We start from the raw sequence: 23874 nt of genomic DNA on the forward strand, positions 1-23874 counted from the left end.
GAATGTTCACGGTTCAGCAGATTGCAGTCAGGAGGAAAAAAAGCATGGTTTCTGAAGAGGTTTTCTGAGTTACCCTGGAGTGAACAGAAGAGCCTTTGGTAGTACTGCTGGTATATTTAATGTGCTGACTTTAAAAAACAAAACAAAACAAAACAAAAAAAAAACAGAAACAAAAATCACACACACAAAAAAATATTCAAAACCAAACCAAAAAACCCCAAACTCACTTATTTTCAACTAATTATAAACATATATTACTTTCTCTTAAAAGATGAATTCATCATGTGCTTGAGCGTTTCTGAAGGATAACTTGAAATAATGCTAGTTTTAGGGGTTATGCAACAGTAATGTGATCTTTAAATATGTGTCAAACTATTATTTTATTATTGTTTTATTAGATCTTTGCATTCTTCTAAGAACGAACAAATTTCAGCCTGCAGCAAAAGCATGCAAACTGCCTTAGTTCACAAATAATATAGAAATCGTGTAGGCTATAAATTAAATCAGCAATATTTGTATTTTAATGACTGCTAATATTTCCACTGAACAATGACACTTGGGTTTGTTCTGGTTTTCTGTACCAGTGTGATGGTCTTCAAAATACAGAGCTGTGGATGAAAATTTAGAAAAATGCTTTTTTCAATTTAATGTCATCGAAGTTTTCAACCTCTAAATGTATGCAGGTGACAAAGAGAGTACAGAACAACAGAACACCCACCCTTGCAATTTTGTTTTGGTGTTTCTGAACTCACCCAATTGGTTGCTGGCTTAAAAATATTTTTAAAAACAATTCATAGAATATAAAGGACTTTAAGGGACTGTTGTGACTGAAAAAGGTAAATTCTGAAGTAAGGATGCAGGGTTGTCTGCAGAACCCAGTCAGTCTGTTCACCCCTTTTACTGCATACTTGTTTTCATTTCACATTTTTCAGTTGTCTGCAGGCTGTTTTACTGAAATCTGACAACAAATGCAAGGTGATGAACCCACAGTTATGTATGAATTCTACAGAAAAGTAGATGGGGGGTTTTATGAATCACAGTCTGAATGAGTTCACAGTAGGTTATATAAAATAAATAGATGGCCACTACCCGTATCATTTACCAACCCTGTTAAAGGGAATAATCGTATATGTATGTTAGTATTCATGTTTTGTTTTCATTATTGAACTTTGGTTTACTGTTCATTGTGTTGGGTCTTAAAGGTGCACTCTCAGAACAGCGGAAACAGTACGAGTTCAACACCATCTAGGAAACCTCAGGCGTCTGCACCCAAAGTCCGCAAGAGCGTGAGCAGCCGCATACATGAAGCGGTGAAGGCCATCGCCCTGTGTCACAATGTGACCCCGGTATACGAGTCCCGGGCTGGTGGGTCTGCAGAAACAGAGTATGCAGAGGTGGATCAGGACTTCAGTGATGAAAATCGAACTTACCAGGCTTCCAGCCCTGATGAGGTTAGTATGCAAGGGTGAAAAAACTACTGGCTCATAGCGAACAGGATAAGCTAAGTTAAAAAGAGCAGAACGGTGAAAGAAGAGTGTTCTGGGCTGGGGTTTCTTTAAAATTAGCAGCACTATAGTTTTATTTCCCCTACATCTGTAGGAAAGATTGGTTGTTTCCTTGTTACATAAAAGTGTTTTCAATTATTTGACTAAAAGGTCTGTGAAGTCACTGCTTTGGGATCAATACTGTGTTGAGTATTGCAGCTGAGGTTATTAGGTGTATTCTCAAAACATTTATCCATGTATGAATCGTAACGTATACATGCAAAAGGGAATATGAAACTGCTTTGAGTGATGGACAGCCAGGTACATTAGCTAGAGACACTTCAGTTAGTGGAATGTATAGATTCTTAACAGGAGAAAAAAAAAGCCCAAACCTCAAATACTCCTGTGGAAAAGCTTTTGAGCTTCAGTCCCTAGGCAGCTTCACAGTCTTCAGGTTCGGTCAAAACTGCATCAAGGGTAGCACAAATGTAAAACCCCATTTCAATAAAAACATGCATTTGACTTCCATTTAAATACAAATTTTAAACAAATCCCACTGCTTTCAGTGGATTTGAGTTCTTGTTCCGAATAATCCTATTTTGGGGCCTAAATTGATTGCCTAAAATTCAATCTGAAAAGATATTAGAAGAAAGAGTCAAAGCTCAAATTTCAAGATACTGCAAAGTGTAATCATAAAAAAATAATTATGGTCTATTCACTTTATAAAAAGAGGTATGTACTTGATCCAGTAAGATAGAAACCAGAGTATTTAGGGGTTGGTTTGCCTCTGAAAATAAGTAGGTTGAGGGGTCCCTTTGTTTTAAAGAATGTCTAGCAGTGTCTGAAGCTTGGATGTACTGTTGGTGGTGTAGCCATGGTAGCTTAGTCATAATCAAACCGAGGTTGTTGTAAGATGTGGAGGAGGGAGATTGTATCCGAAAGCCTGTATATTTTCCTAGCTACGCAGGTTGATCTAATACAAGATAATATTTCTTCCACAAACCTCATTTTGCTACAGCCATAACCTATTATTCTTGGTATAAATTTGGCTTACATGTCTAATATATCACCATATGTAATACTAACAAAACTTTAGCAATTCAAACTGCAAGATGTAATTGCTAAAAGTAACAAGTCTGTAACAAGTATTTTTATGAATGCAAGAAATAAAATTAAGTCTGTCTTCATGTCGTACCAAACTATCAGGCATTACATGCATTTCAGATGCTATAAACACAGTTCATAGTGTCAAAGGACCGTAGAATATAAAGAAGTGGCTGGTTCTCAGCGATTAAAAGGTGGCAGTCAGAACATTTTTAAAAAATAAACTCTTGGCAGGACTTGAGACACTGATCTTTGGCTAAAATCAATAATCCATAATATTATAAGTGGTGTTATATAGTGTGGGTTGATCTGCATTACGAGAATGCTGGAAGTGCATTTGTTTATGACAGAGATACACTGTAAATATAGTTTGTTAGTGGAGTTTTGTAATGTTTGACTTGTATAATGCACATGTGTACAAATTTTCATGTGCACATATATTCATATTTGCTAAATAAACCAGTGTAATGAGCCTGTGAGGTATTACTGAAAGACTGCATAAGCAAGTATCTAGCTATGAAGATAAGATGACAGCTATGGATTAAGTAAACATTCTGCTTTAACAGCTAAAGGTATTACTAAATCAGATGAAGAGACGTGCAATAGAGAGAGACTATGCGAGGTTTTTTCTCCCACTTGCTCTTTGTTCCCTGTGGGCTTTTGTATATTCATTCACTTGTCTGGAACCTGAAAATATTACCATAAAGAGCAATTCTCCTCCCATATTTGCTGAAGGAAACAGCTGTAAGACTTGAGCATTATACAAGTGATGCCCCAGGAAGACAGTAGGGAATTTGACCTTGGAAAGAGAAAAGTTGATAAAGAGCTAACATGACACTTCTGGGACTCAGGGTGGAAAGGGAAGTAGAAGAGGAAATCAGCAACAAAGAAACTGTTAGTGCTTCAAGAAGCAGAAAGCACAGGTATCCTTTTAATAATTTTTTTTTTTTATGATCTCAACTCATACATTCAAACTATATGACAGTGAAATGAAAAACTTACATTTTAGGACAGAAAGCATTAAATTTCTGTTTTGCTTCTCAAAGATAATGCTTGAAACACTAGTAAAATTATCATATTGAACAAATATGCTTTAATATAATGAGAAATTGATGCTAAATGGAGTCTTATAAAAAGATGAAGCTACAAAAAAAAACATTTAAACAGCATAAAAATTGCAGCATGACAGCAAAAAGCCTAAGAGTTGAAAGACTAGCAGGTCTTTATCATAATTTTTTAAAGAGTTCTATTGATGCAATGTTTGCAAATCGCTGGAGCCTAAGGAAAATAATGTAAATGGTTCATTATTTAGCTTATTGAACTTTCCTGCAGTTAGGTTGACGGATGATGCCAATGTTTCCCAATCACCAAAGTACCATTTTAAAAGCATTTTTTATTGAATAAAGTGCTTTGAATATTGCACCCTGGAGCTTTATTTAGGGAAATGGTTCAATTGATGTTTTCTGTTTAACCTCAGCACTGACCTATCACAACATATTTGGTTAATAAGCAACATTATAATTTAATAGACTTAACCAGTTTTATGCATTGTACTTTCTCAATATTACAACTCTGTTCTCTTAGATTTTGTTTATGGATCTGGCTTGATTGCAGTCTTTTGAAAGAAGAGGTTATTTGCACAGTTGTCTGTTGCCTTATATAATATTGCATGGTATCACCATAGCACATAAAGAGCAGAGAGCAATGTGTAAGTATAAACTATTCTTCCATATAGGAAAGTATAAGCAGCACTTTAGGAATACGTTGACACGCTATACACTTAATGAATTGACTTGAGGAATTCATTTGAAATTCTTCACATCTGTGTGCGTTTGTGTGCATCCATATACAGATAAAATATAACCATAACAAAGTATGCACATTTAGAAGTAGGTACATTCATCATAAATGATGTATTTATCTATTGTTAGAGTAACCTAAGATAAGTAACTGATTTCGTATTCATAATGTGAACCCTACTTATGCCAGGCTCTTTGTTTCTTATGATAAGTGATCAATATTTCATTTTCTCTGAAAGAGTGGAAAGTTTCATTTGTCTGTCACTTGTCCTCTACAGCTGTAGCATAGCAAACAATAAACATTCACTGAGAACTCACTGGAAAAAATTAAAACGGCTCCTACTTGGCCATCATAGGTGTGGGTTCAGCTCATCTGCAGAAAGCCAGCTCCCTTAATGTAATGAACAATCATAAAAGGATATAAGCTAAGTAGGTAAAGCAATGGAGTTCAGAGGTCACAGACCCAAGCAGTTCAGGGGCATGCTATGAACAGGAGCCTTTGAAGACCTTTGCTCCCCTTGGTCAGAAAAGATTGATCAGTCACGATTTTTACTGGCTGCTTACTCTCATAAACCAGCTATTTATTGGTTATGCTCTGTCCTGCGCTGTTATATTCTCAAGCATTTCTAATTCCAGGATTTTGAGTATTTAAATACTACTTTAAAGTGTGGTCAGTTATTTAATTCCAACGTTTCTGTCCAGAGACAACAGAGTTTCTAAAATTAATTACAAGGATACAAAGCCAATCATTTAAAAACAGACAGGGAAATGATATGCCCTTAGTGAAGCAGCTTTTGTGTTTACAAAAGTGAAGCTGTAATGTATGAGACATGTTGTATTGTTTAATTCATTTTATTGTGTGTGCTTATTGAAGCAAGACTAATTGTGTTGTTTTGTCAATGTATTGTGAAAAGCAAATCACTCGGTAGCATAAAACCATCACTTTCATGACCTTCGAGACCCACAAAGAATAACTACTCCATAGCTTGTCTTGAATATTGATCAGCAGTTTTTTCACATGATCAAGCTGTATTTGTAAGTTAATAATTTTATTTTAATTATGAAATTTCTTGATGAAAAGTGGTGGACTGCAAATGTTAGTTATCAATTCACAGTTTGTAAATCTAAACAAACCAGTGCTGATTGGAAACGTGTGAGTTTTTGAACCATCCAAGCAAACTGTTGGGAGCACTCAGGAGAAATCTTACTGCTTCTTCCTTCTTTCCAATCCAATAGCCTTAACTTCAAAATACCACACACAGAACCTCTGTATACCTTACACAGCAACCTGATTTTGAAAGTTAGATCCTACTGGCTGAAGTGAAGATGCTCTTAAAAACTCTGAACTAAATGAAGGTTGGTTACATGAGGATTCTTCTGAGAAGTAAAGTTTACGGAATTTCCATCCCTAGTCCTTCTTTCTCACCGTGCAAACTGCTCCCTCATATACGCCAAAATCTTTGAAGGAGTTATTTATATGGGTCATTTTTCAGTTTAAGTGGTCGAGTTCATAGCATGGCTCCAGACAGGCTGTCAGCACAGCTGTGGGGGAACTCCCAAACTGCTCGAGGGGGTGGAGAACTGCCAACACCAGCTGCAAGGCCGTGGATCTTCTTCTTAAACTGATGTTAGCTCAAAAGGGGATGTTGTATGTTGAAAGTGACAGTTAGTTGGTCATAAACTGTTTTGAACAACACTTTGAAAATATTGAGCAGTTAGATAGAGAGCAGCAACGGCAAGCTGGCCCACAAGGAAAGGGAAGGCAGGAGCTGAGCATGATGGCCAAGACTGCTAGAGGCAGTGGCCTCGGCGATGAGGTGTACGGCCCCACAGTATCCAAGCAAGGTGGAAGGAGTGTGTCTCATGATGGAAGCCAGAGACAGTCAAGAGTATAGATTGTTTTACAGGTCTCTGGTGATGAGGCATGTCTGATTTCAAGCCAAGAAGTCAAATCGTTAAGTCAGCCAAGTGTGGGCACAGCTGCACCGTGACTGCAATGTAGTGATCTCAGGACCAAGTGTGAGGGCCAAGTAAAAAGGAGAGGACAGCCTCCATGGAGGCTTCTTTGAGCTGTTTCTTCATCACAGCTCTTAAGTGAGATGGCCTTGAATGCATCTGGCTAAACTGCTAGGAAGGAGAGTGCACTCAGGGCCTTGACAGGTTCAGTCTAAATAGTTTTGAATATTTTTTTCATATAAATACATTGCCATTCTGTCTTGACTGATAAAATCTATGTTTGAGTCAAATAAGTATTCAATCTCTGTTCCAGTTTACCCAAACTAAGAGTTGGGTGGCTTATTTGTTGGGTTTTTTTGTTTGTTTTTCTTTTTTCACTTCTGCTTTCTCTCTCAAAATATTCTATTATAAAAAACCAAAATTAGTGGATTAGGTTCCTAAAACCAGCTAAGTTCCAAACAGCCCAGAATCCAAAGGGAGCGGTGATAGTATGGTGATTTGTATGTTCCAGTCCTGATAGATGTAGTATCTAAAGCGAGCAAGAACAGCCTTAGGGCACTTTTTTGGTCTTCTGCCAAGCAGTAACAGCCTTTTAGGATCGATCCAGTAACTGAAGGTCTTCGGGATTCTTCAGGGTGCTTTAAATACCTCACTTTGTGGATTTATAACCCTATGTACCCAAAGGCAAGGCAAGTTTCATTTTTTCAAGTGACTGTGTCGGATTTTCTTCAGCTGGGACTTCTTTATGCCATCGTGCTCCCAAGATGACAAGTAGTTACATTTTCTACAGAGCAAAGGGACTCAAGTGTTGCCATTCCCCAAACTGAAAATTAGTAAGGCAGAGGGATGATAAGTGATATTTCCTGTTGGTCCAGAGGAAGCTAAGGAAGATGTTAATGGGAGAGGGAATGAGAGTGCTCTTCCTTGTGTAGGTTACTCACCCTCACAGGGAAAGGTCAGGAGAATTCAGAGATGGGCTTTGAGTTGGGCTGTGTAAGGAGCAGCCCTATACATACTGACTGAATGGCCTAAAGCCACCTAACACCACTCCAGAGAGAAGTGAACTCCTGTGATTTGATAGGGCAGGGAGGTACTTAACTCTTTCATTCTCAGAGTGAAAGTAAATAAAGGTATGGCTGTTCCTTTAAATGCTCTCTATGGATACTCCTTTTCATCTTCCATGTTGGCCTTAATTTTGACTATTGACGTGTGTGCTTAGATATTTGTAGCATTTTCTGCCACATAATTGTTTTCTCTGGGGTTATTAAATGGGAGTCGTAGGCTAATGGAACTTATTGTAGAAGAGATTTTTTCCTTAAAAATAAATAGTTAAAAATTGTTGGCACCATAGTTAAAAAGGTCATTTAGAATGTAATTGGTTTATGATAAAATTAAATATACCAAGGTTTTTGTGCCCTATCAGTTTACATGCTTTCTAAAGCTTTTTACAGTTGCTGATTAGTATTTATTTTAGGTTAAAATCAATCAAATGTTCTAATTAAATATGCAGTTCTGAATCCATAACAGGAATAATGGGTTGGGGTTTTTTTCTGTGCTTGATATGGGGTTTAATGAAGTCCTTCACTATTAATTTTCCTGTCTCTAACAGGCTTAGGTTTTGTGACTGATGAAATAGGTAACTGCATTGTTGCCACTTAACCTTGAGTATTTATGCAACTTTCTAGAAACTGCCCAAGATATTTATAAGCTGCTTGTTTTGATTTAGTTCCATAAATGAACAGTTATAAACAAATGGGATGATTATGTCCCCAAAACATAGAATTAGTACACAGGGCTGCCATGGTCTGTAACAATAGTGCTTCTGAAGTTTCCCCTCTTCACTCCCCTCTCAAGACACAGGTGTTCCTCAGGTAACAGAGCTCAGAGAAGCTACTTACACCTCCTGAGCTGGTATGGCTGTAGATTACGTTGTGGATCGCACAAGTGCTGTCTGAGTTGAGAAATCTTCCTTACAAAGTCTTTGAATTTGATTTTGAGTGGAAATCTTTGCTGTGGTAATTGAAGAGTTTGATATTTGGGGGTGTGAGCTATGGAAGCTCTGAGGGTCCGGTGGCCTCTAGTGGAGAGTCACTGCTGACAGAGGCAACCAGAGCTCAACAGTGGGCAGGTGGTAAATACAAATATCTGAAAGATTTGGGGTAAGAAACACTGAACAAGAGGTGTTTCTCAGTAGCTTTTGTCAGATCTCTTGCATTTCCATTCCCTAATGCAAGTAATTGCTACCTTCGTTCCTAATTTGAAAGTTGCTGTTTTGACCTTGTCACGCAAGAGGTGGATAGCTGTTTCCACCCTTCGGATTGCTACTGAGGAGGAAGAGAGCTAGCGGGTTAGAAACTACAGAAGCTCTTTTTGATCCCACCTACGTTACCGGTCCTGAGAACGCTGCACAGGTAGTGGGTTGAGGTGCACCAACCACTGTGTCTCAGCAGTGGGAGGACGCGATGTCCGCCGGTGGCTCTCTGGCTCACAGGCAGCGAGTTTGCATAGAAAGGAAGCTTGGTGATAAGCCAGACAAAGGCACACAAAATATTCAAGTAAGTCCCTAACCTGGATTGAGGAATCTTGGCACATTGCATCTCTATGTGTTAGGAAATGAATGGTTATTGGCAAATAAATATTATAATTAGAATGCATTTTTTTAAAGCAAAATGCTAGCATCACCAGTGAAGACTTTTGTGCTTATCCAACCTTTGATTGCTTTATGTGACTCCATCCTGTATGTCAAGCTCTGTAGAAGCCACAGCTGCTGCATTTACCTCACATTCTAGGGATTCTCGGTGCATGCACACCTGATTGCAAGACCATTTTAATGTAAGGTTTCAGAAATGTACCGAAGAGAAAAAAAATATACTTGTAGAGGGGAAGACTTGAGAAGAGAGACTTAACCTAAGAATCCTCTTTCTAAACTCTGTATAGCCAGCCATTCAGTATATATTTATTTGTTAAAATTTATAATTTAAATTTTTGTGCCATTTGTGAAATACTTTTTTTTTTTTTTTTAATTTGTATATTCTAAAAGCTTCAGATATTTAATGGCAAGGTTTGGCTGTGTTGTCTTAGATGCTTTTAAGGTCTAGCTGTTCTGATTCATTCTGAATTATGAGAGTCAAACAGTGTCTTGCTCTCAAGTTTGTTCAGTTGCCTTTTAGACATCTATTTGACTCTTGAGCCTTATTGACCATTTTCTGCTATGGTATTTGTACTGATCAATTTAAAAAAAAAAAAAAAAGAGGCAGTTGTATGTAGGCCAGGTATAAGATTCCAAAATGACTGTGCCGCAAAATGCTAATTCAAATGGTAGGTGAAGCCAAGCATAAACGAAATAATAAACAGATGTGAGTCACCAAATATAGAACACTTAAGTCCTAGCTGCAAAGGGACACAAATGAGATGATAGGGTATTAGTAGAAAGATGCAATTTACAGGTCAGAATGTAATAGTAACCTTTCACTGTGAAAATTGAAAATTAACCTTGGGAGTATTGGATCATTTACAGCTTATATGATACTTTTATTGAAGGAGAAAAACCTTTAAAAAGACTTCCTGTGATTTTTGAGATTTTAAAATGGTGCTTTTCAAAACATGTTCTTTTCTCTTCCGTAACTGCACCTCGCTGTATTTTCATTTGATGATGCCTACACAGATGGCACTTATTAGGCTTTCTTGGGGGTACAGACAAATATTTTTTTCCGAATTTGAATTTTCATAGTTGCTACAGTGATTTACTTGCTTTGGGTAAAATTCTTAGTGAGCATTAGTCTTCATGTCTGTTCAGCTTACCTAGGGATTTTACTACTTGCATGTCTTTAATCAGATGGCTTGATTTTTATTTTTTTCCATCTTACCTGAAATTAATAGCACAGGCAGATTCCATAAAAGTCATATGAACTTCATTATAATTACCTTTCTAGTCATTTAAAGTCTGATTTCCAATAATGATTATCATTTGGAACAATAAAAATAGAATTGAGAATTCTTTTTATCAGAGACATCCCATTCAGATATGGAATATGGCTTGTGTATAAAATAACAGTAAAGCAGTTTTTCTAAAGTATTAATTTTTTGAAGGAACAAATCACACAATGGTATTGATAGAAAAATGTCTAGTGCTCATTATTTAAAGCATAACATAGAAGAAAGTAGAAGCTAGATGTCATGCACTTTAAAACAGCAGAATTTTTTTAAAACTCAAATCTAGTGCGTGCATGTAAGATGCCATTTAGTGGTAGCTGATAGTGCTTCTTATATAATGCAACATTTCTGCATTTGTAAACGGGACTTTCACAAGTGTGTTTGTGGATGCAGTCTTGCAAGCTTTGTTTCCATCTCATTTGTTATGTTAAAAACTCAATTATATTATTGTTGAAACAAGGTAACAAAATGATGGAAGTGAACAAAGGAAGCTAAAAATAAGATCCTTTGCTTATCTACTTACTACATATTACAGTGTCTCAACTTGCATGTAATTGTGTATCCAATAAAATGTTTTGTATGGAAATACTCCCAAAATCTTTTACTTACATAGCAGTGTTGTTGGTACAAAAATGGTATTCTGGTTTTGCATGATTTCTACTGAATGTCCTTTAAGTATCATTGAATATATATATACACATTTATATATATATATTCCTATATATATAAATGTGTATATATGTATATATATAATATATATATATGTAAATATATATAAATTTATATATATTCCTATATATAAATATATATATAAATGTATATATGTGTATATATGGGGGTTTTATTAGAACTGTGATTTCTGAACAATATATTCTAAATACCTAATTTGTAGGAATAAGTTCAAATAATTTTTTTTATTCTTCATAAGAATTTTTGTAAGCTTTCTGAAGGAAAACACTCATTTGATGTACTAAGATTTTTGTACTCAGTCTACTTCACTTTTTTCTTCTTTTCCCTAGATTCTTGGAAGAGTTTAGACTTTTACCCTAGCAACAGTTGTTTGGCTTCGGCCTAATTTATATAACAGTGTAATAGACCGTTCACACTTAAACATGTTTCTTTTTTTTCTTTCTTTAGGTAGCTCTGGTGCAGTGGACGGAGAGTGTGGGTCTCACCCTGGTTAGCAGGGATTTGACCTCGATGCAGCTGAAGACCCCCGGAGGGCACATTCTGACGTACTATATTCTGCAGATCTTTCCCTTCACTTCTGAGAGCAAGCGCATGGGGATCATAGTTAGGGTAATTTGGGGGGTGTTCTGGGCGTTGGTTTTTATTTCTCCCACAATGTTCTTACTGAATGTTTATTTATATAAAACTTAATAGAAACTTGATCCTTCGGGGAATGCATTTCACGAGATTTTCAAATGGAAAGTATACCTTTGACACAGGCACACACGAAATACTAGGCAAGCAATTGTAGAAAAATCAAGCTAGCCTAATGTTGCAGAGAGCTTTGTAAAGGGCAAACTCTTCTCTTGGATTCTCTCAATTTTACTATTTCACGCTTAGCCTCTGATGCTGCAAGTTGCCCTTAAGCCTTTGTTTTAAATTTTCCATTTGTTTCTTTCATACAGAATATGTTGCTGCTTCAAGGGACAAATTAATGGCTGAAATTTCTTCTAATAGTAGCTAACATCTCTCTGTACTACTAGCGCCCAGTATTGATATCTGAAGGGGTATGCAAACGCAGCACAGCCCACAGGGTCTGAGATTTACGAGATACGTGCTTGGTTGTCTCCCGAGTGCCCAGCTGGGAGCATAGTAATGATCATTAAAACCTGGGATGAAAGGAAGCCACAACACAATACTAAAAGGAAGTTTTTAAACCTCTGTGAACATTAAGCCTTCCATGCTACATAATTGTACCTTCCCCCTACCTAAAATCAGACACTAGCTGAACAGCTTCAGACAACATTGTTAGATGGTTAGATCAGTGCCAAGTTCCAGTTAAATAGGTGTCAGACTCATCACATTTTTTATTTGCCCATGATGAGAAGCCAGGCGTGCCATCAGCCTTTGGCAAGGCTACTTCAGGCAGAATATGTGCATGCTCAGGTCTGGAGAGACCTTGGCAAGTCTGTATTTCCTTAGGTGAGGTGGGCACTAAGAGTCTGTTTAACAGTGACGTGCTCAGAGATATTCTAAGGAGCTTGCAGATCAGATTAACCCCTTCCTTCTGCAACAGACCATGCCTCAGAAACTCCTGTTTTGGATTATATTTGCCTGCGTGTGAATTCTCTGAATATGCAATGAATGTTTCATCGTTAAAATGTCTGTAACAAGCATTTACACTAAGTTATTAGTAATTTTTTTAATTGCTTAGGGATTGGAAAGATACAGAGCAAACTTTCTGTTTTGGGTTAGGTAGTGTATGCCAGCAAAGAAACAAAGTAGTAGTTAGAGGGGGCATAACAGTGATATTTAAAAATTTAGACGGGCAGTTCAGGGATGCTGAGAATCTGTTATTCACATTGACTTCAGTTAGAACTGATCCTCTTATGAGGAAGTAGGGAATATCCATCTCGATGGAATCAGAGATGCCATTGGAAGTAGTAACATTTAGTAATAAAATTTACCCACCTCTTCGCAAGGTACTTCATCTTTTATAAATGATAATCCATCGACTATTAGGTTATTGGTAGGTGATTATTTTGACTGTATAAACAGTTTTCTTTTTTTTCCCCTCTATTTCTTTTTTAAAATTTTAGGATGAATCTTCCGGAGAAATTACATTTTACATGAAGGGTGCAGATGTTGCAATGTCCACTATTGTGCAGTACAATGATTGGTTAGAAGAAGAGGTAAGAAACAAAATTAAAAATTCAAAATCAAAGTATCAGGTATTATTGGAATAGGTTTAAAGGAGAACCTGAGCCAAAGCAGTAATGGGTTTTGAAGCCCAGTTACATATATCCTGAATGGGTTTTAAGGGGTTAGAATTATTTCCAATTCTTGAATAACCCACAGGAAAAGCAAAGCCACTAACCATAGCAGAACACGTTCCTACTTAAAACAGGAAAATCTGTTTTTCATTGACTGACCTTTTACGTAAAACCTAATCACTTCTGAGAAGTATTCTGCTATAAACCTGTTTATCCTGAAATGCCCTTGTTCTGTCAAATTCTACAGTGAGGTATGATTATGAATTACAAAATTTAATAAGGGTTGCAGCCAAATTGAAATAGTTCTTTTGCCACACTTATTAAAGTTAATATAAAATATCTAGTGACTGAATTTCAAACCTTGTTAATATTTTTCACTGTGTGGTTCTAGTAGGTACCAGCAATCATCTCATTTTGACCCTACATACAGACAATATGTTAATACAATGATTACACCATGTATGTTCATAATGGTATTGGCAATATGAATCAATATGTGCTGCAGGGCAGTTTGATTTATTCAGGGACATGAATAAATTAAACTCCCTCAAGACCTAGCAAAATGTCATAAAAATTACTTTTGGCGATAATGATGCACAATTAATTGTAAAATACTTGTTTAATTTATTTAGCTTTATGAGGTCAGATCAATAAGTGTTTTGCACTGGACAGCCTTGTTTTTCATTAAGACATGCTATTCTATGGCTATTTTTAATGTGCAGATATTTTTTCTGATAATAAGTAAGTTCAGTGGAAAAGGAATATGTAGCTCTGTTACATGCCTCAAAAATAGTTTTAATTTATCTTAAAACTTCAACCTAAAAGACATTTTCTTTAAACCAGGAAAGGAAATAGCATGCCACTTTGTTAGGGGGACCTGAAGAATAATTGCTTATTATTCTGTTTGTTGCTTCTCCAAAATAATCTAAGAGTCTAAAGAAACACCAGAAGTTATGGTACACATATGCCCTGCCAGCATATAGTATAATAAAACGTGTACATACGATTGAATATCTGTAGAATAAATGTTCTGTGGTTTGGTCCATTTAGTGTGGTAATATGGCACGAGAAGGACTGCGTACGCTGGTTGTTGCCAAAAAATCACTGACTGAAGAGCAGTATCAAGATTTTGAGGTATGAAGGAAGAGAGTGATCTTGTGCTTCACCGTATCTCGTTACTTCAGGAGGAGCATTCCTCTTTTTATTCTATTAAGATGTCAAAAAAAGGTGATTCGTATTTAAAATACCAATAGTTGAGGTATGGCACACAATCTATTAGAGATTTTGTCACTCGTTAGTGGTTGTTCAGCAGTCATACATATGATACTGTGTTGCTTTATTATGTGAGTGGACAGTGTTTTCCCAGAAGCTAATGTAATGTTAATTCTGTAGCTTCGGCATGACCTAAAAAAAAATCTGCTTGTTCTCAAAGATAAGAGCAGTTCAGGCTTAGATGCTGTGATACCTATTTCTTGATAGTTCTTCAGAAGGCATTCTCTTGAGGTGATTTATAAGAAAAAAATGCATAACATTGGGTATAAAGTACAATTTGCTCTTTTAATCTTGTTCTTTAATCTTCATTAAAGATACTTAAAGACAAACATTTAGCCTAATGAATCCACGTCAGAACTGATTGGTAGACTGCATGTGTACTTTGAGTCATAGCGAACTCTAAGTGGCTTTGTGTTTGTGCAAACAGAGTCGATATAACCAAGCCAAGTTAAGCATACATGATAGAAACCTGAAGGTTGCTGCTGTTGTAGAGAGTCTGGAGAGAGAGATGGAATTGCTGTGTCTCACTGGAGTAGAAGATCAGCTGCAAGCAGATGTTAGACCAACTCTAGAGATGCTAAGAAATGCTGGAATAAAGGTACTTAAACATGTACTGTTGATATAATAGGTTATCATTTATTAACTTTTTTTTTAACAAGACATGAATTAGATTTGTCTATATTCAGGTTCATTCAAAGTAAGAAATATGCCAAGTCCTAAGCACATTCTGGGCATGAGCTCGCAGAAGCAAACAAGACTGTGTGAAGTTCCCTTGTCCACCACTGGTTTCATTGATCTTAAGCTTACTTCTGTAGGAAAACTACCAGTGGATAAATGACTGGGAGTCACATACATTTATCCCCTGACTGTCTGCAGTAAACTGTCCTAGCTGACACTAAATGAGTTTGTGTCTTAGTTTGGGCTGAAATAGAGTTAATATTCCTTTTCAGGGACTAGATGAGTGCTGTGTTTTGGATTTAGCTTTGGGTTTGGTATGAGAAGGATGCTGATAGCACACTGATGTTTTCAGCTGCTGCCGAGACTCCAAGGACTCTCCGACTCCCCCTGTCCTGCCCGTGCGCAAGGGCACAGGGAGCAGGGAGGGAGCACGGCCAGAGCACCAGCCTCAAACTGGCCAGTGAAATATTCCATATCATGGCACGTCATGCTCACTGTATAGAGGAGGGGTGGTTGGGAAGGAGCTCTATCGCTTCCGGGATTGCGATTGTGGGATCTTGGTATCTCGGGGTCGCTGGCCGGGAACGGGCTGGGTATTGGTTAGTGGGTGGTGAGCAATTACGCTGTACATCACCTGTTTATAGATCTCTTTTTGTTTTCCCCATCATCGTTATTGTTCTTATTTTATTGCCATTATTAAACTGTTCTTATCTCAGCCTGCAAGTCTCCCTTCACCCCTCTAATCCTTCCCCCATTCCCAGGTGGGGAGGGGGAAGGGAGGGTGATTAGCTGCGGTGGTTGGTTGCCGATCAGGCCCAAACCACAACAGTTTGGCACAAGATTCGTATGATAACCATGTTTTCAGGCTTGGCACTCCCAAGAAGTCTCAGCAAAGATCAAAAGGTGAATTGTTTGAACTAGAATTCAGAACTGCTTTTGGAGTTTGTTCAAGTCATGTTAAAGGGACAGTGTCAAAAGCTTTGCACAAGAGTTTGTGCTGTTTTGTTCATGGGCTGGCTACAGTAGACCACTCACAATTGCACATTTAGAAGTAATATGTTTATCTGCGAGAGGGCTTGAAGTAAAGATACAAGCAATCTCTTAGGGGACTGGGCAAGTTTATATACATTTTGCTTGAAGCGGAGTGTCAAACTGAACGGAAAAAGTGTGTTGACTTTTCACTTGTTAAACTGGATCGAATACGATTGGGTTTTTTAGCCTGAGAAGGAGGGTGAGTTATTTTGCTTTGCAGCAAGCATGGGAAATCTTCCTTTATGTGAGAGAGGAGCAGGAACGCAATGCATGAAGCTCTACCTTGGGAAAAATGATGAGCCAGTTGAGAATTTATGGGTTAGAATTAGTGGGCAGACCAATGTGGACAGCATTATGGTGAGTGTCTGCTACAGACTGCCTGATCACAAAGTTGTAAAGAGGCTTTCTTCAGACAACTGGAAGAAGCCTGACATTTGCACCTGCTGGTCCTTGTGCTGGACATTAACCACCCCGCTATCTGCTGGAAGGGCAACACAGGAAGGCACAAGCAAACTAGGAGAATTTTGTTAGTGCAATGACAATAATTTCCTGACACAGGGGATTGAGGAGGCAACAAGGAGAGACGCTCTACTAGTGCTCATACTAACAAACAGGGAAGAATTGGTCAGGGATGTGAAGGTTGGTCGGGGGGATGTTCTTGCTCACCCACAGTAGTTATGAGAGGGTGGCGTTCAGCAGGCTCAGGAGGATCTTATTAATGTCTATAAATACCGAAGGGAGGGTGCAAAGAGGACAGAGCCTGGCTCTTTTCAGTGGTGCCCAGTGAAAGCGCAAGATGTAAACCAAAATAAAGGAGGTTCCACTTGAATATAAGAAGAAAATGTTTTACTGTGAGTATGTTCAAACACTGGAGCAGGTCTCCCAGAGTGTCTGTGGAGTCTTCATCCTCGGAGAGGTTCAAAACTGTTTTAACGTGGTCCTGATCAGCCTGCTGTAGTTGTCTCTGATTTGAACAGGGCAGTTGTACTAGATAATCTCCAGAGGCCCTCTCCCATGTCTGCTATTTTGTTACTCAGTTTTTAATTAATCCCTGTGCCCCAGAGGCTTTCAGGTGAATTGGTGGTAATGCAGTGGTGTGTACCATTAGAAAAATATATGTATGGATTAAAGCCTTATTACTACCCCAAATTTCTTTTTAGTGTGGTGTGACTAGTGCGAAGTACTTATATATTAGTATTTCATGTATAGTATTTTCTCATTCGCTCTTGATATTTCTTCTATCTCTGGTAACTTCTGACTGTTAGGTATAGAACAGTGTGACAATTTTTAGGGCTTTTTTTTTTTTAATGTTTAGTTCTAGGATTTCAGAGCATTAAGACTGTTCTGGCTTTAATTACAACCAACATTATAGTAGGCTGAAAACACAGTAGTAGCTGTTGATAGGTCATAAAATTACAGATTGCTCAGTTACTGATGAGAAAACATGAGTTTTTTGTCCATTCATTGACCCACATGGACACTAATGAAAGGATCTTACCTGGGATGTACAGGAAAAGGGGGAGACGGAGACTTACATTTTAATAAATTGCATCTGTTAACGTAGTAACTATCCACTAATAACTCCTACCGCTTCAGTCATTCTTCCTGTGTGGTCTGTTTAGTTTGGTCTAGGGCTAATGATATTTCATCCAGATGTCACAGCATGGTTTGGGTTGGAAGGGACCTTAAAGATCACCTGGGCAGGGCCCCCTTCCCCCAGCCCAGGGGGCTCCCAGCCCCGTCCAACCTGGCCTTGAACCCTTCCAGGGAGGGGGCAGCCACAGCTGCTCTGGGCACCCTGGGCCAGGGCCTTACCATCCTCACAGTAAAGAATTTTGTCCCCATATCTAATCTAAATCTGCTCTCTTTCAGTTTAAAGCCATTACCCCTTATCCTATCACTACGTGACCTCATAAAATGTCCCTTCCCGGCTTTCTTGTAAGCCCCCTTAGTTACTGGAAGGCAGCTGTAAGGTCCCCCCGGAGCCTTCTCTTCTCCAGGCTGAACCCCCCCAACTCCCTCAGCCCGGCCCCCCAGGGGAGCTGCTCCAGCCCCCCCAGCATCTCCGTGGCCTCCTCTGGCCCCGCTCGAGCAGCTCCGTGTCCTTCTGCTGTTGGGGGCCCCCGAGCTGGCCCCAGCACTGCAGGGGGGTCTCCCCAGAGTGGAGCAGAGGGGGAGAATCCCCTCCCTCAACCTGCTGGTCACACTTCTTTTGATGCCATCCAGGACATGGCTGGCTTTCTGGGCTGCAGGTGCACATTGCCGGGTCACGTTGAGCTGCTCTTCAACCCCAAGTCCTTCTTCGCAGGGCTACTCTCAATCCGCTCCTCACTCAGCCTGGATTTGTGTTTGGGATTGCCCCAACCCATGTGCAGGACCTGGCGCTTGGCCATGTTGAACTTCAGAAGGTTTGCACGGGCCCACCTTTGAAGCCTGCCCAGGTCCCTCTGGATGACATTCATTCCCTCCAGCATGTCCCCGCACCACACAGCTCGGTGTCGTGGGTGAACTTGCTGAAGGTGCACTCGATCCCACTGTCTGTGTCGCCAACAAAGAAGTTAAACAGCGCCGGACCCAACACCAACCCCTGAGGAACGGCACTTGTCACTGCTCTGCGCTTGGACGTTGAGCTGTTGACCGCAACTCTTTGAGTGCAACCATCCAGCCAATTCCTTATGCACAGTCCTCCATCTGTCAAAACCATGCCTCTCCAATTTAGAGATAAGGATGCTGTGTGGGACAGTATCAAATGCTTTGCACAAGTCCGGGTAGATGATGTCAGTTGCTCTTCTCTTATCCACAAGCGCTGTAATCCTGTTGTAGAAGGCCACGGAATTCATCGGACATGATTTGCCCTTAGTGAAGCCATGCTGGCTGTCAACTACCACCCCCTGATTTTCCATGTGCCTTAGCATAGTTTCCAAGAGGATCCGCTCCATGATCCTGCCAGGCACAGAGGTGAGACTGACTGGCCTGTAGTTCCCCAGCACTAACTTTTTTCCCTTTTTAAAAATGTCCTTCAACTTTCTTGGTGATAAGGGTCTGAGGGAGAGAGAGCTGCCTTACTTTAAGAACAGATGAATACTTGACCTTATTCCTTAAACTTTAATGTCTTCATCCCAGTTCTGCATGGGCAGTGGGCAGGATATCTTTGGAGCATCGGGATTTGTAGCTCTTCCAGGATATGCAGTCTCATAGCTTGGCTGCTGCTTTCTGATAGATTCTCACTGGGGTCACAGACTGTTGTGTCGCATCATTTTGCAGACAAATGTTCTCTCTCTTGTGGTTGTCTGCATCCTCACTCTTTTGATCAAGGTAGTATCAGGGCCATAGGGAAAGGCTTTTATGCTTTTCCTGGTGTTCAGCTATGCCAGGGGGTTTCCCCAGAGTTTCACCTTGTCTTCATGTAAATTGAGACATTGGGCCTTGAGAGAAGGACAGGGGAATGGAGCTGCCTGAAGTAAAGACAGTTCTTTTCTGCTTTGTGTGTTATTGCAGTAAAAGCTGCTCATTAATTTTAGTTAAAAATGCACATATCAGTATATGTCTGGTAATCCAATCCCAAAAGGTACCAGAGAAAGGTGTGGAGAGAGATGTCATTTAGATTTGGAGAACAGACACACTAATGTCTAATGGAGTCAACTTTTGCGCTGTGTTGCAGATATGGATGTTAACAGGAGATAAACTGGAGACAGCAACTTGCATTGCGAAAAGTTCTCACTTAGTGTCTAGGACTCAAGATATTCACATTTTCAGACCTGTAAGTATAGTTCCAACTTTGTTGGTTCGTCAAAGGACAGCTAATAACAATGTTGCTTTATATGATTAGTAGTTGGCTGCTTTTTGAAAATTGGTGGGTTATCATACTGAGTGTCATAATAACGGTCAAGAGAGTAGTACCTAGGTGGTTGTGCCAGGATGTAGAATTACAAAGCATCACTTCTGTTTAAGTGTGCTTGTTTCTAGATTTGTTGATATGCTACAGAAATGTTTGTAGCCATGTTTGGGTGACCCAGGTTCAACATGCATTTTACACTCTTCACTTATACCATGGACATAGTAAGGTACCACTGAATAATGATGGAGGGGGGTCTATGTAAGGTGCTGAGCCAGTAGGAAAGAGCGTCCAGGAATTTAGGCTATCTGAATGTGGTTCTTGCTTGTTCTAGCATTTTCATTAATAGAACTCTCTAGACACAAGCAGAATTAATCCTGAATTAAACTGTGATCTCAGCATCCTTCATATAGACATAGTTCAAATCGATATAAGAAAAATTGATATTTTTTTTGCATATTGTGATATATATTTGCATTTTATTAACATTAAGAAACAAGACTGTTTAAGAGAATTGTTAGAAAGGTAAACTGAATACTTTCTTCTATACATTTTGATTATATTTGTGTAACATCAACTCTACAGAAGCCAAACAAAAATAGATTTTCCAGACATTGATTGATGCTGTGTGATCAGACATAATAAGTCTGTGTTTATTCTAAATGAACCACTTGCACCTACAGAAATAATTATATGAATATAATTTACATGTAAATGTAGTTTCTTCTGAAGCATCAGAATGGCAAATTAGGCCCTGCAGACTACTATTTGCAATTAAATTATTAAAGCTTCTGATAAAACTTCAGATCAATTTTTGTTGACCTTTCCATGTTGTAACACCACAAATTAAGTCTTCCTGAACAAAATCTATTTAGTTGAGTCAGATTTTTATTTTCATTACCTCGACTGGTAATAAGAGATCAGCATAAAACTGCGTTAACTTATAGTACGCAAAGTTTTAAATTAGTTAGAAAATGGATTTATACAGAATTATTTCGGTGGCAGTATTTGTTTTAAGAAACAACTACTGGATTAACGTAAGAAAATACCAAGCACTCTAACACTTCTATTTTAGTTATAAATCAGTAAGTAAAAAATTATTTTCTACTTTGGCTTCCCAAAAAGATGCATTTTGTTTTTAACACTCTTCCTTTTTATTCTTAGAAGTCTCAGCTTCTTCATAGTGTAATGAAATTAACTGATATGTTGTTCTAGAGGTATTTACAAATATTAAAAAAATACCTCTGTTAGGTGAAAGGTAGAACAGAGGGCAATTACTGCTCATCAGTGGGCGCCAAGTGCTGACATCTCTTAATCTCTGTAATGCAGAAAGATTGTAATGGACCAATGCAATCCAGGGTTCTTAACAGTTGGCAGACAAGGAGCTTTCTCTTTACATGTTTAATTGTGGGAAAGGAGGAAAACAAATTCTGAACTGGGGCATGTGTATGAGCTTTTCTGTTTGCAGATACTTTTTAATGTAACTCAGATTTTATGTGTAGCAGAATTCATCTGGAGGGAGAATGGTCTTTGGTCTGCATCTGATTCTAGGTAGTAGCGAGCCAAAGACAAAACTTCACATTCAGTGTAATTAAGACTCATATATTTTTAGGAGTGATGTAATCAAAGTGCTGACAGAGCCAGAAGTTCAATCAGTGTTTGTGTTTTATTCTGTGCTTGGCACTTTATCTTGCATGATAGCTCTAAAATACATCAGTCTTTTACTAGGGGAAAGAAAGTAAGTAAATAAATAGATAAAAACCAAAAAAACAAACCAAACAAACAAACAAAAAAAGAACAAAAAACAAACAAAACAAAATCAAACAAACCTGCCAGTCTCCTTAAAATCTGGTTATAATTTCAATTTTTGATGTTCTGTGTTCTAGCTCAAAACCTCCCAAAGTCCATTTGATAGCCTTTTACCATTTTTTGCATTTCACAGATGGGCCTTTCTGAAACAATAATTATGTAAAGAAAAAAAATCTATGATGTAGTTCTGTTGTATTATGTCGCTTGATCCTGCTTGCATACTTATGCAAGATCCAAAAGGATTAGTACTAGTGAGCATTTTTCTGTGCCTTTTGAAATCTGTGTCTACTTACCCAAACTGAAGGAACTATTAATATGAACATTTTGCATTATTCTGAGAACATATTTTACAGGTTAATAAATAAGAGTTTTGGGGTTTGCTTGGTTTTTTGTCTGTTTTTTCTGTAGCCCTGCCAAGATGTAGCAGTCAGCTTGAACTTAAGATATTTTAATGTTGTTAATTCATTCATTTTTTAGCCCTGGTTTGCTTTGGTGAGGAACCAGTTAAGCTGACCACATAGATTTTCCTTGTTTGAGGATTACTTTTTCACTGCATAGGATTTGAGGCTTGTAGTCACATCCCACAGGTATTGAGCTTGCACTGGGATAAAATGCTTGTTGAAGAGCCAAGGCCTTCTGGGTATGAGTTCTCAAAACCTGATTTATTTAGTCAGGGTTTTTTTTAAGAATATAACAAAATATTTTAAGTGAGTGTTTTTTGTTAAAGGTTACCACTCGAGGAGAGGCTCACTTAGAACTAAATGCCTTTAGGAGGAAGCATGACTGTGCCTTGGTGATATCTGGGGACTCACTTGAGGTAAGAACTTGGTTTCTGTCAAATTATATTTATCTATATGTCTATGTTTAAAAAGTAAAGTATCAGTGTCTTCATGTTCTTAAACTTTTTTCCAATATTTGCCCATACATTAAGTTGTCCTTGGAGATACTTTTGCTTTTCACTGCATGCTAATTAGAGGATATATGTTCTAGATAGGCAAATGCTATTGGTTCTGTGGTCTCCTGGATGGTAACAGAATGGAATCTGTATGTAGTGTGCTTTAGTATCATCTCTTCTCTTAACTCCAAAGCGTGTTGGCTCTCTAAATGAAAAAGAATGTCAGTTTAAAATAATAAAGCTGCAGTCAGAAGAATGTGGCTTTTTGTCCCATGTGGATATCGTGCAAGCAAAACTTCATAAAATAATTATTTAGACTGTGTTTTTGTGTCAGACTACATGTAGTAGTATTTAATTGTAAGTAAACACGAGTGTATTTTTTTCCTTAGGTTTGTCTGAAGTATTATGAGCATGAATTTGTAGAGTTGGCTTGTCAGTGTCCTGCTGTAGTGTGCTGCCGATGTTCTCCCACCCAAAAAGCTCACATTGTGAAACTGTTACAGCACCACACTGGAAAACGCACGTGTGCAATAGGTAACTGTTGGCATGATCTTCATTTGCAGTAGCTAAAAACTGTAATAAACTTAAGCAGCAGATGGCACCACTGAGAAATAGTTGAAACGAAACCAGAGAGGCTTCTTTATCAAGAGCCAGGTATTACGTAGCTGTAGCAGAAAATGCCATTCCATGAGAAAGGTATGCTTATCTTCTTTATTCCACACGAAAAAGTCTTGATTGTTGAAGTAATTAATCATAATCCATAGATTAATTATAAAAATTTAAAGGTATATAAGATGTTTCTAAAATACTGTAAAGCTAGGAGCGTAAAACCTCTGAAGAGCTGAATATTGCAGTGACGTTTTCCAGGTGATGGAGGAAATGATGTCAGCATGATCCAAGCAGCAGACTGTGGAATTGGAATTGAAGGCAAGGTAATGTTAACAGTTTCATTGTCAACTACGGGCCACATAGTAGTGTAGTAACATGGGAATAGAAGCTTTAGTCTTAAACAGTAATGAATTGATGGTTTCTAATTAAAGTATGCTGTAAGATTTTATAAAAATGCTTAGTCTTTGAACTAATATTTTCTTTATTTCTATGTCCTCTGCTTTATCTTTTTAAATACAAAAAGCAA

The 23874-nt window shown here is 38.3% G+C and overlaps 1 protein-coding gene across 3 annotated transcripts in view; it reads left to right on the forward strand.

The window, feature by feature from the left end:
• The window catches only part of ATP9B (ATPase phospholipid transporting 9B (putative)), a 166512-nt gene that overhangs the window by 133359 nt on the left and 9279 nt on the right, over positions 1-23874 (forward strand). For 2 of the 3 annotated variants that reach the window (XM_032998843.2, XM_032998845.2), the window contains 9 exons: positions 1203-1451; positions 11414-11575; positions 13045-13137; positions 14269-14352; positions 14918-15088; positions 19862-19960; positions 22572-22661; positions 23129-23273; positions 23607-23671. In XM_032998843.2, the coding sequence (XP_032854734.2) occupies positions 1203-1451; positions 11414-11575; positions 13045-13137; positions 14269-14352; positions 14918-15088; positions 19862-19960; positions 22572-22661; positions 23129-23273; positions 23607-23671 (1158 nt within the window). The remainder of the gene's footprint in view (positions 1-1202; positions 1452-11413; positions 11576-13044; positions 13138-14268; positions 14353-14917; positions 15089-19861; positions 19961-22571; positions 22662-23128; positions 23274-23606; positions 23672-23874) is intronic. The other variant, XM_032998844.2, reaches the window with a different exon arrangement.

The sequence above is a fragment of the Tyto alba genome, unplaced genomic scaffold (assembly GCF_018691265.1).
Source record: "Tyto alba isolate M040663 unplaced genomic scaffold, T.alba_DEE_v4.0 Super-Scaffold_48, whole genome shotgun sequence".
NCBI lineage: Eukaryota > Metazoa > Chordata > Aves > Strigiformes > Tytonidae > Tyto > Tyto alba.